Source organism: Ramularia collo-cygni (assembly GCF_900074925.1).
Source record: "Ramularia collo-cygni strain URUG2 genome assembly, contig: RCC_scaffold12, whole genome shotgun sequence".
NCBI lineage: Eukaryota > Fungi > Ascomycota > Dothideomycetes > Mycosphaerellales > Mycosphaerellaceae > Ramularia > Ramularia collo-cygni.
In genome coordinates, this window is record NW_019716266.1 from 857,201 (window position 1) to 875,577 (window position 18,377).

At 49.2% G+C, this 18,377-nt stretch overlaps 6 protein-coding genes; 3 read left to right on the top strand and 3 right to left on the bottom strand.

Moving 5' to 3' along the window:
• Positions 1 to 1,119: 1,119 nt before the first annotated feature.
• Positions 1,120 to 2,643, top strand: RCC_07837 (related to peptidylprolyl isomerase (cyclophilin)-like protein; the record flags this gene model as incomplete). The annotated part of the gene is made up of 1 exon (XM_023773090.1): positions 1,120 to 2,643. The coding sequence occupies one exon, from the start codon at positions 1,120 to 1,122 to the stop codon at positions 2,641 to 2,643; it is 1,524 nt and encodes a 507-aa protein (XP_023628858.1).
• A 975-nt stretch (positions 2,644 to 3,618) lies between these two features.
• On the top strand, positions 3,619 to 5,990 carry RCC_07838 (related to NADPH oxidase homolog 1; the record flags this gene model as incomplete). XM_023773091.1 has 2 exons in its annotated part: positions 3,619 to 5,769; positions 5,871 to 5,990. The coding sequence occupies 2 exons, from the start codon at positions 3,619 to 3,621 to the stop codon at positions 5,988 to 5,990; spliced, it is 2,271 nt and encodes a 756-aa protein (XP_023628859.1).
• Positions 5,991 to 7,835: 1,845 nt separating this feature from the next.
• On the bottom strand, positions 7,836 to 8,908 carry RCC_07839 (uncharacterized protein; the record flags this gene model as incomplete). XM_023773092.1 has 2 exons in its annotated part: positions 7,836 to 8,261; positions 8,318 to 8,908. The coding sequence occupies 2 exons, from the start codon at positions 8,906 to 8,908 to the stop codon at positions 7,836 to 7,838; spliced, it is 1,017 nt and encodes a 338-aa protein (XP_023628860.1).
• A 1,296-nt stretch (positions 8,909 to 10,204) lies between these two features.
• Positions 10,205 to 12,355, top strand: RCC_07840 (uncharacterized protein; the record flags this gene model as incomplete). The annotated part of the gene is made up of 1 exon (XM_023773093.1): positions 10,205 to 12,355. One exon carries the CDS (start codon positions 10,205 to 10,207, stop codon positions 12,353 to 12,355), a length of 2,151 nt encoding a protein of 716 aa, XP_023628861.1.
• A 1,324-nt stretch (positions 12,356 to 13,679) lies between these two features.
• On the bottom strand, positions 13,680 to 15,586 carry RCC_07841 (uncharacterized protein; the record flags this gene model as incomplete). XM_023773094.1 has 7 exons in its annotated part: positions 13,680 to 13,903; positions 13,966 to 14,128; positions 14,197 to 14,406; positions 14,459 to 14,548; positions 14,604 to 14,726; positions 14,801 to 15,123; positions 15,190 to 15,586. The coding sequence occupies 7 exons, from the start codon at positions 15,584 to 15,586 to the stop codon at positions 13,680 to 13,682; spliced, it is 1,530 nt and encodes a 509-aa protein (XP_023628862.1).
• A 517-nt stretch (positions 15,587 to 16,103) lies between these two features.
• RCC_07843 (related to human BCS1 protein) lies at positions 16,104 to 17,939 on the bottom strand (the record flags this gene model as incomplete). The annotated part of the gene is made up of 1 exon (XM_023773095.1): positions 16,104 to 17,939. The coding sequence occupies one exon, from the start codon at positions 17,937 to 17,939 to the stop codon at positions 16,104 to 16,106; it is 1,836 nt and encodes a 611-aa protein (XP_023628863.1).
• Positions 17,940 to 18,377: the final 438 nt, after the last annotated feature.

An 18,377-nucleotide genomic window follows, 5' to 3' on the forward strand; every position in this document is an offset into this window, starting at 1 on the left:
ACAATCGTCGGATGTGTGCCATGGTGTGAATGGCATTGCGTTGCCGGGAGTTTAGAAGGCCAGTGAGAAACGTCGAGCGGGAATCGTCGGCCTCGAAGCATGTCAACTCTTCATGATATCGCGTTTGCCAGTCTCCGACATCTTCGGCTGTCCAGGAATCGTCCGACGTATCAACAAGATCAGAGCTCACTTCCTGCTGTGGAACTTTGAGATCATCCACCACGCGCCATGGAATGATAGATGGACCAGGCGGGGTAGCAACAAGTCGGTGGTGTTGGGCCATGATGTGAAGAGTGCGAACTTTGACAAGCTCGAGGATCGYAATTCGAACGAAGCAGTCGGTGACTGTGGCATCTTGAAAGTCCCCTCAAGCATTTATATGCATGCTGCCGCCATTTGGAAGCATGGTGGCGGCCATGCAGCTTCCCGTGTGAGCTGTGAGCTGGCAAGAGACTGACAGCTAATCTCAATGCACCATTGCAGCGCGATGCAGTGACTGAGCCGAGTGTTTGGGAAAGCTAACGGCGGGGTACTGTGGAGTGATGGGAAGATAAGGCGTGTGGTGGTATGCATGGACAGCTGCTAAGGATGAGAAGGTGCTTCACTGCCCCGTCCACTAGCCTGGACTAGCTCCGCCGTCAACGATGCACGCTTCGTAAATACCTATGCACCTTCATGTCAAAGGACGGACGACGCGAATATTGATCGTCAATGGAGTGCAGGTGACGCCTTCTTCTCCAGCCCTCAGCATGAAGCTGGCGGAACTGATGAAAAAAAAGTGAACAACACGACTTAGAGGGACGCTCCCGCGACCTCGTCACCCAAGCCACGCGAAAGCGCAGACGACAGGCATGGCAGACATAACCCGTAGTACCGTCCCACGAGCTTCTAGGTTCCTACGGCGGTACCAGACCGTTTTTTGCGTCTTGTTCTTGTTGATGTTGAAAGTGAAGATTGCATGGGAAGTTGGGTCTTTTATGTTCGACGCGCCAGTAAGATAAGGTTTGAGCTAGCGTGCTACAGCTCGCGCAAACGTGATCAGATTACCTCAACTCCATCCATAGCTTCACATGAAAAACGAAGGGAAGTTCAATCGCTTCCATAGTCATCCCCTCCAACATGGCGGCGCTTTACAACCTCGAACCGCAACCTACAGCCAAAGTCATCCTTCGCACTACCTCCGGTGACCTCACCCTCGAGCTCTTCGCCAAACAAACCCCTCTCACCTCGCGCAATTTCCTCCAACATTGTCTCGATGGCTACTACACCAACACAATCTTCCACCGTCTGGTTCCGGGCTTCATCATTCAAGGTGGAGATCCCACAGGGACAGGATCAGGTGGAATCTCTGCGATCAACGACGGGGATGTCTTTCAAGATGAATTTCACAGTCGATTGAAGTTCAATCGGAGAGGATTGCTGGGCATGGCGAATGAGGGAAAGGATAGTAATGGGAGTCAATTCTTCTTGACGCTGGGAGTGACGTCGGAGTTGCAGGGGAAGAATACCATGTTTGGGAGGATTGAGGGTGATACGATTTATAATTTGATGAAGATGGGTGATGCGGAGTTGGCTGAGGGAGAGGGGAGTGAAAGACCTTTGTACCCGACGAAGATTACAGGCACGGAGATTTTGGTGAATCCTTTTGAGGATATGGTTGCGAGAGCGAGGGAGGCGCCGAGGAGTGCGGTGGAGGAGGGGAAGAAAGAGGTTAAGAAGAGGAAGAAGCCGGTAGGGAAGAATGTCTTGAGCTTTGGTGGTGGGGAGGAGGGGGAAGAGGTTGCTCCTGTGTTGAAGAAGGCAAAGGTGAATCCCAACTTGGTGAGGCTTGAAGAGGATGCAGAAGAGGTCAAGGAGAAGTCTGCGCCAAAGAAGAAGAAAGAACAGAAGAAGCACGTTGAGGTGGAGCAGGATGATGATGATGATGATGTTGAAGAGCAGCCCGCACCAGTCCGAAAACCTGCAGTTCCATCAGAAACCAACCAAGAAGACGAAGACATGGACTCTGAACCAGAAGAAGTTTCCAAGCCCTCCCGTAGCAAATTGGACTCCACAAACGCCGAAATCGCAGCTTTGAAAGCAAGCATGAAACGTACCGTCGACCCCGAATTCAAAGAGAAAGAAAAGCCAAAATCCGCACTAGAATCACTCATCCCAGAGACATCCACGCGAGGCCGCAAACGAGGCAAAGTAGCAGACGAGCAGGGCGCCATAGACCTCTTCAAAGCCTTTAAACAACGCCTAGAAACCCTCCCAGTAGATGACAATCAAGAAACACCCGCGACAAAACTAGCAGAAGCACCCACAACAACAACCACCACCAACAACAACAACGACGATCAAGCAGAAGATGACGAGGAAGCAGCACTCTGCGACCTACATTTCATCGCCAATTGCCAATCCTGTAAAATCTGGGACGAAGGCGACCAGAAACCCGAAGGGGAAGCGAATGGAGACGGGGAAGATGATCCCGGCTGGATGGCGCACAAGTTATCTTTTGCAAAGGATACTTTGGGCAAAGATTTGGAGTGGAAGAGGAAAATGGCGGAAATTGAAGTTATTGATCCGAGGGAAAAGGCTAGGGTTATTAAGGAGGAATCTAAGAGGAATAAGAGTAAGGGGAAGGGGAAGGAGGGTCGGTGAGATTTACCTTCGTCTTTCTTTCCTCTCTTCTTCTTCTCTCTCCGGTGTTTTGATGTGGTTTCTGGATGATTGAGATGCTTTATCGTGGGGTCTACTTGTTCCTGCCTCTGAGTTTACGCTCCTCTTTGGACTTGTAGCTTCAGAGTCTTATCATGCCGAAACAATGAATGATGGGATTGGTAGTAGGAAGAAGTAAGTCAGAATTTTGTCAGATCTCTCACAAATCCTCCTCTATCTACTCAATGTGTCCTTTGATATGTTCTTTGAAGCTTTCGTTCCTTTCTTGTTCAGGATTCTGATCTTTYATCAGAATAATGTGCTCTGAATATTAGATCGGATTACTAGCGATATCGAAGATGTTTATCCTTGTAAGCGTTAATGGGGGGGTTGGATAAGGGTGTGGGGGATGTTAACGATATCCATATCTCCTTCGTTTCGAGTGTTATGCTTAAGAAGTATGAATTTGAATATAGTTCCCTAGACTACCAACATGCGTAGGATTTTCCATGGCATCTTCCGACGCTTGATTTGGCGAAGACAAGAGCTCTTGGCGCCGTTTGATATCGACGTCATCGCGCATTTCGCAAGGCTGGATTTCTGAAGCATCGACGTTTCTTGATGTCTTGGGACTTGGTCACCTCGAATGGCCTGGCGGGTGTAGTCAAATGGCATCGCGGCTTCTTCAGCTAGCATGAAGAAGGGATAGTCTCGGCGACCTGGACAAGGTAAGATGTATGCACTCGCTGCGATGCCCAAGTTCCTCCAATCTGCTTTTTACGCCCATAAAGCGTCTTTCACGTGGCAGCGAGGACGCGTCGAATCACGTCTCGGCATTGACTAGGCATGCCCAGAAAATGCTGCAATGCTCAGCTCATTGCTCCGAGGAGCGCCAAGTTCATCGTTCAAAAAGTCAAGTACATGTCGCGATGATGTCCCCCATAATGCTCTTCCAAACAAGATCTCTCCTTCGAAATCATGACAGACTCCAATCGTCCTAGTGATTCAGGAATTGAGAAGAAGGACTCTGACCTCTCAGATGAATCTCAAACACTCCATCATCTCGGCCGAACCACCACCTTACAAGATCTCGAACCCGTCATTGACGACGACTTCATCCCATTGTCCGACGATGAGATCAACAAATTCTTCGACGCTCTAGACATCAACAAGAACGGCCTCGTAAACTTTGAAGAACTCGAAGCGAAACTCCGCCAAGCACACCAGGAACTCGCCCCGGAACCCCAAGCACACCATCTCCTCCACCCGTCTCGCCGCGATGCAGAAAAAGGTCTCTCTCACAAAGGAGGCGATGGTTTGCACAAATTTCTCTGCCACATCATGCCCGAGTGCGGTTCGGAATTGAACCGTGAAGAATTCGTCAAACATGTTCGAAGCTGGAATGTTCCGAGCCAAAAGGGCGCGAAAGATGCTCATAAAGAGGATGTTGAGCAGGAAAAGAAACTTCCTTTTCGACGTCGCGTTCGTGCGTACTGGGCTGTTCATGGACCGAATATTATCTTTCTGGCGATTGTCGTTGCGTTCATCATTGCTGCTGGACTCTGGCAATGTTTGATCTATGTCACGAATCCTGGAGCACGCGCTGCCTTGGGCTGGGGAATCATCGTGGCGAAACTTAGTGCTGGGGTGATATATCCTGTCATGGCCTTCATGCTTTTGAGTATGAGTAGATGGTTGAGCACATTTCTGAGGAGATTCTGGACCGTGTCGAGGTTTGTGAATTGGGATCTCAGTCAGAGTTTTCATATCTATATGAGTTGTGTTGGATTGGGGTTTGCTACTTTACACGCCATTGGACATCTCACGGGCGATTTCTTATACTCGACGAGATCGGGACAGCAGGATGATCTGGTGGATTACTTTGGTCCGGAAATTCTACCATTGACGTATGGAGACTGGGTGCGAAGTCTACCGGGATGGTCTGGAATTACCTGCATTCTTCTCTTCTGGACCATCAGTCTGATGAGCTTACCCATCATTCGAAAGAAATCCTACGAAGCCTTCCAATTGGCTCATCTGCTCATGTTCCCATTAATAGGTCTCCTCTGCGCACATGGAACCGCACATCTTCTACAATCACCAATGTACGGCTACTGGATCGTCTTCCCAGCCCTTCTGGTCATAGTAGAGAGAAGCTGGCGCCTCATCTCAAGTTTCATCCGCTTGCCCGCGGAGCTGAAAATCCTAGACGACGAAACCGTCGTCATAACCTGCAAACACCCTCGAGGTAAAGACTACAAGTACGCCGCCGGCCAATACATTCTCGTCCAAGTCCCGCAGATTTCCCTCTTCCAATGGCATCCCTTCACTATTTCTTCCTGCCGTGGCAACGAACTACAAGTCCACATCAAAGCGGACGGGGACTGGACGAAGAAGTTACGAGATGTAGAGACTGATAATGGATGCTGTTCCATCAAAATCGGTCTCGATGGGCCTTATGGAGCTCCCGCTCAAAGGTTTTACGATTACGACTATTCCATCATCGTAGGCGGCGGGATAGGAATCACGCCCTTTTCCGCCATCCTCACCGATCTCGAAGAAAGCTTCTCCGAATCACGCGATCCTTGGGATGATGATGATGATGATGGCTCCCGCAGAAGAAAATCCAGAGATAGTCGCCGAAAATCCCTCTCGCGTCCAGGCTCCCGCACAGTCTCTCGACTCCGCTCTCGCCATTCCAGCCGCACTGGCCATACCCGCGGCCCCTCCCCTACAAACAACAACAACAACAACACCCCCCCTCACCACCATCTCCCTACCCCAACCCGTCGAGTCGACTTCCACTGGACAGTCCGCGAGAAGAACAATCTCCTCTGGTTCTCCTCCCTCCTAAACCGAGCCATCACGAACGCAAATCCACTCGCTCAACAAGGAAAATTGCATCTGAATATCAACACACACATCACTGCGAAAAGAAATGATCTCTCTGTGCATATTTTTCGATATATCCTCGATGGTTATCGGACTAAGGAGGCTCCTTTTTCGGCGTTGACGGGTTTGAAGCAGAGGAGTCATTTCGGAAGGCCGGATTTTGGGAGGATTTTGGAGAGGCATTTTGAGGAGGTGGTTGGGGAGGGGGGGTGTAAGGTGAAGAAGGTTGGGGTTTTTGTAAGTTTTTTTTTCTTGTTCTTGTTCTTTGTCATGGTGTTGATGTTTGTGTGCGTGGAATGGAGAGAGGATGAATTGCTAATGTTGGCTTTTTTTGGCAGTACTGTGGAGCGCCTGTTGTGGGGGAGATTCTTTCGGATACTTGTCATGAGCTTACTGTTCGTGCCAAGGGCGAGGGATTGGATATTAGATATGATTTCCTCATGGAGGTTTTTGGTTGAAAGTTGGATTTTTACTGTTTGATTTGTGTGGTGAATTGCTGCTGTGTGTGTCGATGGCGATGGCGTTGTGGAAGCTGCATTTGAGCGTGCGTAATAAATACTCCTTGTAAGATGTATGAGGAATCATGAACCGTCATATGAACGAGGGATGGACTGCAATGCGGACATCCATTGGGGGGGACCTCTGACTTGTTCGCTTTTGATGTTTGAATGTAACATCCTGTCCCATCAACAGCAAACTCGAAACTCTCCTAAAGTATCCCGCCGAGCTCGATACCATGCCAGATAAGAAGTCCACGCAGCCAGAGAGATTCCAGAATGTACCAACTCGTATCCACACATCGTCGTCGTCGAAATCGAACCTGGAATCCTCCGCATCATGAGCATTGTCTTTTTTTTTTGTCTCTCTGCACTTATATAGCAATAACCAAGTTATCGGATCTATCATAATCCTCCGACCGCTTTAGATCCCACGTCGAAAAGCATCGTAATATGTTGGGAAGGCAACGATGTTGGAGTACGATAATGTCTAGAAGACGATAGTATAAAGAGGTGTGTAGGGTCGGAGGAGAAGGTAAGGTATTTATTTTGTAGTATCGTGCGGGCCGTCGGTAGTTGTAATCTAACTAACTAGCGTAAACCTAGCGGGAATTCAAGTGAATGAATATATTCTAGTTTGCACATCTTTACATGTATGTTGTCTTCTAAATAAAACGGGAACAAGAAATGAGACCTAATGATACTAGTTTTCCGGTGCATTGAAGAAGGTGCGCAAGAGTAAAAGAACATAGATACGAAAGTCGTAAACGAAGACCTTCCTATAGTCCAATTCTAGCTACGAATGTCAAGGAGTCGGATAGAGCAATGCTATAACAAGCAGATAGCATCGAATTTAAGAGCCGGCTTACATACATACCGGTAGAAACGACTTGAAAACAAAAACACAAAGCAGTCAATGTCGGAAAATTTTAAGCCAACTTCGCGTGACATTCTATAAACCTTTACAGTGAGTGTCCTTACAAATCGCCCGCTCAAGCGTAAATAAGCACGGAAAGGTCCTTCTAATAAGGGACTAGAAGACGTATAGTACTAGCTTAGAAGCCGCCTCGTTCGTGCCTAGTAATCCGACAAGTCCCTTTTAATAAATATAACTCGTTTATCGACCGACTAGATAGGCAGCCAAGCCTCATCAATGTGTTGTGTGTACCGAGATTCAACAGACAAGTGTCGGTAGATGAGTATGAGAAGAGCCGGATGCAAGATACATACCAGGAAAGACTGTTGCCGGAAAGTATTGAATTCATCAAGAATTCATTGCGGTGTTGTCATCGAAGCGCCTCTTCACGCCGGCACAGGCCAAACAGCAGGACTTTTCCCCCCATCCTTCCCAACAGCCCGAACACCAAGCTGAACATTATCCTTATTCAACGCAACCGTAACATTACCAACCTTCCCCAACTCCATACTATGCGTCCACTGAACATTCGTACTAGGTCTCCATACAAGCTCATATCCCTCAACCAGGGAATCATTCCCAACATTCCACCTCAACATACTATCATTGTTAATGAGTTCCACAGGCGTATCTCGGCTGCTCGCGGGAAATCCCACGGTTCTGGAGATTGTGACATTCGTGGGTGCTGCGGGGGAATTGGCAGCGGACCACATGCTCGCGAGGTTCACTTTGCTCACTCGCGCGACGTAGTGGAAATCGACGAATTCGAGTAAATCGCCATACACGATGCCGTCTTGTTCCCGAGGATCTTGGTGCTCGTGGACGAAATTCTCCACGGCTTCTGGTGAATCGCACGGCGGGAAAATCCCTCGAGTAGGAAAGATTGATGGTCACCTCCACGTAGGTAGCGGTCGGGACGATAAATGAGTGCGACTTGCATGCCGACATACTTTGCAGCCCCTGCGGTGACTTCGGCGATGTATCTGCCGAGGTTTTTGAGCAGGAGRGTCGTTCCAGCCTCCAGTTTGAGCCACAGTCCGGAGTGCAGCGGCGCTCGAGGCATTGGGGAGGAATTGAGAAGCGCCAAAGAGACGGATGGTGTAGTCGTTGATGGGCTCAAAGGGTTGAGACTTGCCCGTTCCTACAATGTCGTTGTTCCAATTGCCGGCGACATAGACGCCTCGTTGTTTTAGCGTTTTTGCGAGATTAGCAGAGCCGTACAGACCCTGCTCTTCTCCAGCTACTGCAGCAAAGATCATTGTGGCTGCAGGCCTCTTCTTCGCGCATGCACGAGCCATTTCAATCACGACTGCTACCTGTAGAAGAACCACGAGTCAGCGAGGAATGATAATAATTTAGATCTACCACTCACTCCAGTTGCATCATCATTCGCACCAGGAGCATCCCCCTCATAATCCAGCGGGTCAAGACGCCGACTGTCATAGTGTCCAGTCACCACATAAACGCGATCCGGATCGACAGTGCCCCGAACTTCGGCCACGACATTACTAATGTTGACCGGGAAAGTGATACGATTACCATCCACTGGCTGAATGTAGCTGTTGAGGTAAACACTCATGCTACCATTCGAAGGCTCGGCTATTTCTTGCATCTCCTTGTAGATCCAGTCTCGAGCGGCGCCAATACCGCGTGTACTGGAGTTCTGGGAAGATAGTGTGTGTCGAGTTCCAAAGTCAACCAGACTACTGATGATGTGCTCGATTCTATCCTCATCGATTTCGGCCAGCATTTCCTGAAGCTCCTTGCTTGGTGTTTGAGGCTTGATAGGTTTGCCTACAGCAGGTGTTGGCGGCCAGCTCGCGACTTGAGAGGATCCCCATTGTCCAAAGGGCTGGTATATGCTGCCTGGTAAGCCCATCCATGTTTRGCTGTAGCTTCCAAATAATGATTGTGCTTCCAATATGGGAGATAGGGCCGCAAGCACAGCCAAGTGTTGCAACATGACAGTCTTACAGCAGATGGTCTGTCGGGGTTGATATAGAGGAAGAATGGAGGATTCGAAGGCAAGGGTACTATGTAAAGGGAACCCGTTTATACTTGACCCAGTCGGCCGATGTCACATTAGCCATGTCCGGGATGTCTGGATAAGGTGCTATCAGCTAGTCCAGCACTGGAAGCAAGCGCGTACTTCTCAACGGAACATCCACAGATGTTGTTGCATCATMGGAAGTATAGCAAGGTGGACGACTGCCTACAATGGCCTAGTAAATCATGACACTGCTACCTGACATTGCAAAACGAGCCACTCACCGCTGGTAGAGAACATCCGCGAAAGCGGTGATCCCAGTCGTCTAGACTATTCTACTGGATCGGCCGTCGGTCAAAAATCGTTGTCATCGGAGCAGAGGTTGCCGGTAACTCCATCGAAGTTGAATACTTCCAGGTTGCCACGAGGTGCCATGTAACGAGCGGTCGCATCTGTCTAACGAGCTTCCTATTTGGGCAGCCAAGCGCGCTGCTGATCCACACAAGCGTCTGGGCTCGGCGGGTGCTTTGGCATGATTATTACTCCACCTTGCTCGGACGCAGCAGGCGATGAAGCGGTCCAAGATAAGAAGCAACCTCAGCGGGATAGTTCCAAGGCAGACGTCATTCCTTTGCGGTGTCAGATGCAGTGGGTTGAGCGTATGATGTGGGTTGTGGTTGTATATTTCTTGACCAGAAGACTTGAATGTAACTGCGCTGTACTTCCTTTCATCTTCCGTTGGGCATCTCTACATGCTCTTCATGTTAATATCAAGATGATACAGTTCGAAGTACTGTACTCCGTACCCTGACCTCGGCCAGTGTTGGGAGCAAGGATGTTGTCGTCAGCATGGTGGGATCAAATGAGGGGAGCCCTCGCAGGGCATCAAGACCCGAGCCATGGTCCGGATGGCGTTGACGCGAGAATTATCGATATTTTCATCGTGCAGATGTCGGAGGGATGGATATATTTGATGCTCGTAACAATCTGATCAACAAGTTGAATGTGAGTGTCTTTCTTTGTGTGAGGTTGTAAGGTGGAGTGACTGGAGCTGAAAGGAGCGTGGGAAGCGGGAGGTCTTCCGTCTTCTTCGTCATCGCAGCCAAGGTCCATTCCGAGAGCATCAAGATTTCAATTAATCACCCAGTACATCGGCGTAAAACGGTGCTCAGTACCACGCCTGCTGGACATTACGAGGGAGTGTCTTGAGCGAGGGTATCGTCTGGCCACCAATGTGCTAGCCATACACTTCCCCTTCACGCCTCCGGCGGCATGTATCTCCCAGCATCGTCCGCGTCGGCGGCATTACCCGACCTTGTCATCGCTATCCAGAGGAGCGAGATTGGCGGCTGGTCCAGCCTGATAGGAGTCGTGTCTGCCATTATTGGGAATATTCTCATCTCCTTTGCCCTCAACACCCAGCGATATGCGCATCTACGATTGAGCAGAGATAAGGAAGCGGCACGGCAGGAAAAGCGCAGGGCTGCGAAGAAGAGATCCCTCCACAATTATGGGACCACGACTCCGACGAATGGTGGAGGCGGAGGCGGAGGCGGAGGCGGAGGGAAGCATGACGGCAAGGACTACGCGCTGGGCCGCCGCATCGACAACGACGAGACGAGGCCGTTGATGTCAAGAAGCGACTCTCCATCGTCGACTCTAGCTTCCTCGCAGCAGGATGAGAAGGATGACGAGGAACCCAAGGAAAAATCCTATCTACAATCGCCCATCTGGTGGGTCGGCATTGGCTTGATGGTGACGGGAGAGATTGGAAACTTTTTGGCGTACGGCTTTGCGCCTGCATCCATCGTGTCACCACTGGGCGTGGTGGCGCTGATCTCCAACTGTCTCATTGCGCCACTCTTGCTGGGCGAGAAGTTTCGATGGCGAGACGCGATTGGCGTGTTGATTGCCGTGGGTGGATGTGTTGTTGTCGTGCTAAGCGCGAGCGACAGCAATCCCAAACTCACCCCAAAGGCCATTTGGCATCTCGTCACCCGATGGGAGTTTGAAACATATCTCGGAGTCACTTGTGGCCTCATCGTTGTGTTGATGCTGGCCAGCAACAAATTTGGAGAAAAGACTATTCTCATCGACATTGGTCTGGTTGGTCTCTTTGGTGGCTATACGGCACTTTCAACAAAAGGTGTCGCCTCGTTACTGACCTACAGTATCTGGAGAGTCGTCACATTTCCCATCACCTACCTACTTGTGGCTGTGCTTGTATCGACTGCCATCATGCAGATCAAGTACATCAACCGGGCACTTCAACGCTTCAATGCTACCATGGTCATTCCAACCCAGTTTGTAATGTTTACGATATCTGTCATTGTGGGAAGCGCTGTGCTGTACCGCGATTTCGAACGACAAACACCCGAGGACGGCATCAAGTTCGGCTGTGGGTGTGCTCTGACATTCTTCGGCGTCTGGTGCATTACATCCGGGCGGAAAAAGGACGGCGATGAACAGGATGCGAGGATTGAAGAAGAAGATGAGGAATCACTGCTAGACGCGGAGAGAGCCATGTCTGAAATCCGTGATCATGAGGGAGGCGATGCAGCGAGACAAACATCAGTCGCGGTGTCGTCCGATGGGGCGCCGTCAATCCGGCGTTATCATTCAGCAGATGTCGGATCCCTCCCGAAATCCCTCGCAAAGGTCCCGACCTTCAATACTCCCGTCGCAACGAAGGATGTTGACGTCCAGCCTCTTGCCGACCAGGTTCATGACATGCAACCTGCGAATGAGAGCGCCGTTCACGTCGAGTCTGCTGCACCTCTTCTTCAGCATACTGATCCAAATAAACGACCTCCACTGCATGCCACCACTTCCGCGCCCATGCAACCCACAACGTCCAACTCCAACACCGCCTTACGACCGAAGACTCCCTTAACGAGAACACCAACAGGACCAGCTGAAAGCCCAGCAAGAGCCTCTCCAAGCCGCACGCAATCCAGTGCTGCTCCACGACTACTATCTCGACGCTCAGCGGTTGGTCTATTCCCCAGCGCATTGACAAGTCCGCTCAGCGGATCTTTGAGTGCCATCGTAGCGGATGAACTTCGTCGTGGGATTGACAGATCTCCCTTGGCTAATGTCTCCATGGCAAGGCGGCGGTCCGCAAAGGGAACAAATCCACCTCGAAGAGCTACGAATGAGTATGGTGATACAAGGCCAGACCTAACTCAAGGCAGACCTGCACACAGTAAAACTAAATCCATGGCAACTGGTGGCACTCTGCTTGATTTCGAGCAAGGCACCACCGGTTTGAATATCAACGGAAGGAGACCGAGTACAGCAATGTCTGATGTATTCAACTCCGGTGCAGGCGCTTCTAGTCTTAAAAAGCAGCGTACGTGGGATGTTCAAACCTCGCAGAATCTCGCTCCGGCGTTTGAGGAGGAAGATTCGCGTAATTCGTGAAGTTGTAGGATGGTCGAGATGGTGTGGATGTGGAGGATGAACGATAGCTATTGCTATGGAGGAGTCTTGCGTCGCTATGATTGATATCTTGTAACAGCAATACACAGACTCGTGACAGAAGAGTGAGGTGCATGCATGGATGGAGGCGTTTGAGGCATTCATTATAGATGGATTTTTTTAGTTGGTAATGGATGATGTGATGTGTACGAGGGGATCTACTTTTTGTACAGCGAGTGTTATGATTAGGAAGGAGTACGATAAACCTATCTCTTGTATAAGCGAATCCAGCTACATGCTGTTTGAACATTAGTCATCGTGCTAATAGCGTGCAATCCCTTCTTCCTTCCTACCAGTCATCAATCAATCAACTAGGCACATACGAAGCATCCATCCTCTACCAACACAACTCACCACCACCAATTTCCACCCCACCTCCCTTCCTACACCCCACACCACAAAYACAATGTCATCATCACCACCACCACAAAAATTCCAAATCCTCCCCCTACGCGAATCAGACATTCCATCCTGCGTCTCAATTTACTTTCAAGCTTTTACAAACCCTCATTCTCAAGCTTGTTGGCCTCGAATTCCTTCTGTGAGAAATTGGTGGGAAGGGATGATTTCTTCGGAATTGCATGAGGATGGGGCGTTTTGGATTAAAGTCATTACTACCACGGGGAGGGAGGGGAAGGGGGAGGGGGAGATTATTGTTGGGTTTGCGAAATGGTGGGATTCCTTTTTTCTTTCTATTCAACCCTTTCTTTGATGGATGGATGGATTGTGTGGATGGATACATGGACGCTAATTTTGCCATATAGGATTGAACCCAAACCTGGAATTGAGCCCGATACGACTCTACCTACGTGGCCCGAGGGAGCAGATACGGAATTATGTGATGAGACTTTTTCGGCGTGGTTTGATATGCATAAGAAATTGTTTGGGAAGAGGGGACATTGGTGTACGTTTATTTCCTACCTCGCCTTCATCTTTATCCAAGAAACTGACTGCGTTCAATCTATACAAAAGATCTCGAAATAATAGCCGTAGACCCAACCTTTCAAGGTCTCGGAGCAGGTTCCCTAATGCTAAACTGGGGAACCTCACGAGCCGACCAGGAATCTCAAGAAGCATATCTAGAAGCCTCACCGGATGCCGTCTCTATATATGAGAAATTTGGATTTCGAGAAGCTGCGAGGACGGAGACGTGGATTGAGAATGAAAGGGTCAAAAAGGGAGTTTGGTATAGGAATTTATTCATGATTCGTCGGCCTCGTCCTTCTCCTTGTGGAATGACGACGACGACGACGACAACTGGGTAGCTTCAAACCGCAGCAGATTCTTTTCTCGTCTTATATTTAAGGARAATGGGCTTGGTGGGTTTCTCACTCGAGTGGTTATTGAGGTCGCAATCGGGGACTCGAGATTGTGGATTTCCTTTTGCGTCTGTGAGTTTGATTTCCTCGAAATAAGCCAGGAAGAAGGCGACGATGACTGTGGTTTCGAGTTTTGCGAAGCGCATTCCTGGGCATGGATGGCGACCGGCACCTAATAGGATAGTCAGTACGAATGAAGCTTTTCGCGTTCGCACGTCAATGAAATTTACTCACCCCAGCCGACGAAAGCATGTGGTACTTTCTTGTCTTCAGCCCGATCGGGGAGGTATCGTGCTGGGTCGAAGTCTCGAATGTTGCTGTAGATTGAGKGGTTGTAGTGCACATCTACTGTGGAGTAGAGGACGTAAGTGCCTGTGGGTATGACTTCCTTGCCATCCTGATGTTGAGATCATGTCAGCATCATGTTCAATCGCCGCTGGATCAAGTGGTTTCACGGCGGCTTACATCAATGGGAATATCCGGTCCGTTGTTTTTACGGAAGGATGTGCCTGAGAGTTGTAGTCGAATGACTTCACGGAGACATAGATCGATGAGAGGGAATTCAAAATCCCAGGCCTCGAGTGGTAAGCTCATAAGTCGCTCCTWTAGGGGTATCGATTTATCCGAGTGGTATTTGTCTGCGATGGTGTTGACTTCTTCCCAAATGCGGCTCATCTGGACTTTTATCAGCTTGTTGAAAAGGAATGTTGAGTTGGAAGAGACATACCCAGTCATCATCTGTAGCGAGATAGCATAGAATGTATGCAGTGTTGATGCCGCTGTTGATTTGGCCTGCAAAGAGGGATCCCAGTACGAACTAAGAAATATCATTAGCTCCGTGTTATGGCAGAGTACAAGGTGTCACTCCTTACCGAGATGATGTCAAGAAGTGTATCATTCTGATCCAACAAGAACTGCAGCGCATCGTCTTCTCTACGACCCGTCTTCTTCCTATCATCTACAATTTTCTTGATGATCATATAAAGTTTCYCGCCCTGTGAAGAAGGAAGGTCAGCCACAATCTCCCTTCAGCTGAACTTGACAGCCTCAACATCGCGAACAGACATACCTGATACGTGGTGACCGCTTTACCAATAGTAGGGACCCATGGGTACATGACAGTAACCGGCGTGATGGATTGCTGAATCGACTCGAAATAATAGAGACATTTCGCCAGCAATTCTGGATCATCTGCAATCTCATTACACGCGACTGTCCTCATGGTGAAGGCGAAAATGGTCTTGTAAATCGACTTGAAAGGATCCGTACTGTCGGAATCGAGCAAAGTGTCAAGATTTGTGCGGGCGTCTTGGAGGATCTGAGGTAGGCCTTTTTTCAACATCGGTCCTTTGAGTAATGCCACCAGTCTTTTGGTGAGATAATCATTGAAATCTTGTGAGAATGGTGTTAGAAAAAAATGCTTGGAGTATGAATTCACACATTCATCATCTCACTCACCAGCATCAGCACCATGCTTCTCCGCCAAAACATTCTCCTTCACTTCCGGAGCACCGGAGAAGAGAGCAGCATAACCATCCTGGAAATTCAACTGCCTAGAATCAAAGAACAGTTTCCGACTCGCAGTTCCACTAATGGCAATCACAGGCCATTTGCCCGCCCAGAAGGAAAAGCTGCCAGTCGAAGATTTCGCTAGGGAATCTCGGACGAAATCCCAGCGATTGGTGAAGAATCTGCGCGATCCGATGAGTGGAATGGCATCTTCGGTGAGCTTTGGTGCGTTGGAAGGTAATGCTGGCTTCCAAAAGGCGTAGAGAATCAAGGTTGTTATAATCGCCAGGGCGGTGAAAGCAACGGGCACAGCCAGTGTATCCGACGCCAGACTTGAAAGTGCCATGGCGGAGGAGTGTTATTAAGGTGATGGTATGATCTTTCAGTGGGAGGAAAAAAAGTCAGACAGAGGAGGAAAGTAGATGGTGCTTGGATTAATACATACCTAGGTAGTTTAATAACTACTGTTTGATTAGTTGACGTGGAGATGGAAGCAGTTGTTTCCGCTCTTACGCCGTACGTTGTACGAGCGGGTCAGAAAATCACGACTCACGAGACTCTTCAACCTGATCTACACCTGTTGAGCCAATCAAAACGCTCACATCCATCAAAGATCAACCCCGACTCCTGGTCAGAGGTCGGAAGGGGCAGATCCCGAGCAGCTGGTGGCCGGCAAAGTTTGTTTGGAACAGGACAGGACAGGCGTGCCACGGGTTGATTCTAGCCTAGACTTGCTCGCTTTTCCCGGGGTGCGAAGTTTCATTCTGGGAATCTGCAAGCCTACTTGATACAATGATACCTTCTCAAACATTATATTGGCTCACAGACGGCAGCGATCCATTTCCCTAGATGCAATGCACCATCTACTCCTCATCATCTTCCTCTGCTTGTGCCTTGTCTGTCGCTTGCTGTCGCTTATCTTCAATCAAAGCTTTTGCCCAACTTTCCGCCCGATCAATCGCAACACGAGGTTCCTTCTTATACATCATCAACAGATTCTGAATCTCTGCAGGAGTAAAAACATCATCTTGAATATGCCCCGCGAATTCAACAGCCAGCTCCTCCAATTCAAGCCTCGAAGGTCCACTCAGAGACTTCTTCTTCTCCGCTGCTTTTCTTGGTGATGGTAGTATCGTACCATTGCTCGGCTCATTCGACAGGATCTCACTGAGATGTGGCTCAATATCACTGGTCGGTTCACCCGCCGCATACATTCTGACGAAAAGTTCACGGATTTGTTCTTTCTTGGCTAGAGTAAAGGCGACTCTGCGGTCCACCCTACCAGGACGAACCAAGGCCGCATCGAGCTTCTCGGRGTGGTTGGTGGTCATGATGAGGACTCTGCCCTCATGTGTTGCAACTCCATCGATTGCGTTGAGTAGACCTGAGAGCGATATTCCAGTTCCAGGTGCTCGGTTAGGATGACCTGCTTGAGTCGTGCCTTTACCGACAGGCTTCCGAAGTTCACGAACGACATCTTGGAGGGTGATGTTGGTGTCTTTTTCCGTCTCCTTTGCTCCCTCTTTCGATTTCTTTTCCTCGTTTTCCTTGTCGGTAGATTTCTTCGCGTCGCTTTTTCCTCGTTTGCCACCCTTCTCATCACTCTGTGTGTCTCTGAGCAACCCAGCAGCATCGACATCTTCCAGCAACACAATGCATCTAGCTGGTAAACCGTTGAAGAGTTGCATAAGATCACCCTCCGTAAGCGTTGGCTCTTGCAGACTGATGGCGTAGATGTCAAGTCCAAAGATGCCCGCCAAGGCAAACGATAAGCTGGTCTTGCCGGTACCTGGAGGGCCGTGAAATAGATAACCCCGTCGATATGGTATACCTCTGGTCGCGTACCATCGCGGTGAAGCTGGATGCAAGAAATCGTTCATATCTCTAATGATCATACTTTTCTGCTCAACATCCAAAATAACAGTATCCATTGGCCGGGATGGCCTCGAGAATGTCTTGCTCCAAGCACCGCCGTAGCGTGCTCTGTCTTTTGGTGTCGGATGTCTGATGGTCGTGGTGTTGCGCTGCCTGTTCAACGACCAGATTTTAATTTGCCGCAGCATCTCTCTAATCGGCTCCGTACTTCGACCTATACAGTCGAGCTGGAGAATATCATCATCCCCACTACTGTTGAAAGTCACCTGCATCCGCTGCGTCGTGGGCTTGGGAGAGCGACGGAAGAAGAAGAGCCGACCATTATGCCACAGCATATTTCGGCCATAATACGGTTCGAATCGTGGAGGAGTTCTCGCAGCCCACCTAGTATAATCAAAAAGTCCATTCTCATTCAACGCATCCAAAGGAGCTCCAACGTCCGTTTCAAGAGAGCCACGCTGCGTCTTCGCTCGTACGGAACGTCTTGATGTCGGTCCTTGATGTTCCGCCAGCCATCCCATGACCATTTCAAACAAGTCGTCGTGTTCATCAATATGTACCGATGACATGAAGGCTTGTCGAAATATATTCTCGGCTTGATCGAATAGGTATCGTCCTCCTTTGATCGCTGCGAATAAGATGAGGCAGATGGAAACGATGACGGAAATGTCGAATCCAAATGATGAGGATATTGCTTTGGATATTAGGGAGTATCCTGGAATGRGCGCTTCGAGCAAGTTGGATGGTAGGTCCATGAGGGTTGGTGTGCTGTTGGCGGTATTATTTGAAGCTGGCATGGCTTTTGCAAGTTTGCGAAAGTCCATCTTGTGCGGCGTCTTGATGACCAGAGATCCGCTTTCGCTGTGGTGTTTCTAGAACTGGTTCGTTGCTAACGCATCAGAGCTGGAGGAATCCGTGGATTTGAACAATCTCGGCTGCAAAGAGATGATGTATGAGCAACTGCCTAGAAAGTATCGGCAGAGCAGTCCATCGAGAGTGGAAATATCTAAATGTACCTCAAAACGCGTTTGCCGGAGGATCAAGAGTGTACAAATAATGTGGCGAGCGAGTTTTGGTGTTTCAGAAAGCCAAAGAAGGAAAAAGCCGCAAGTGAATTATTATTCAAAAGAGCACTGCCTGCCTGCCTAGTCTAGGCAGCAACCAGACAAATTTCTGCTTTCTTGCTTGCCAGCCTAGAACGATGTCATTAATGGAAAGGAAATCTGTTCCATGCATCGTGACTCAAAAAACCTAACATGCGG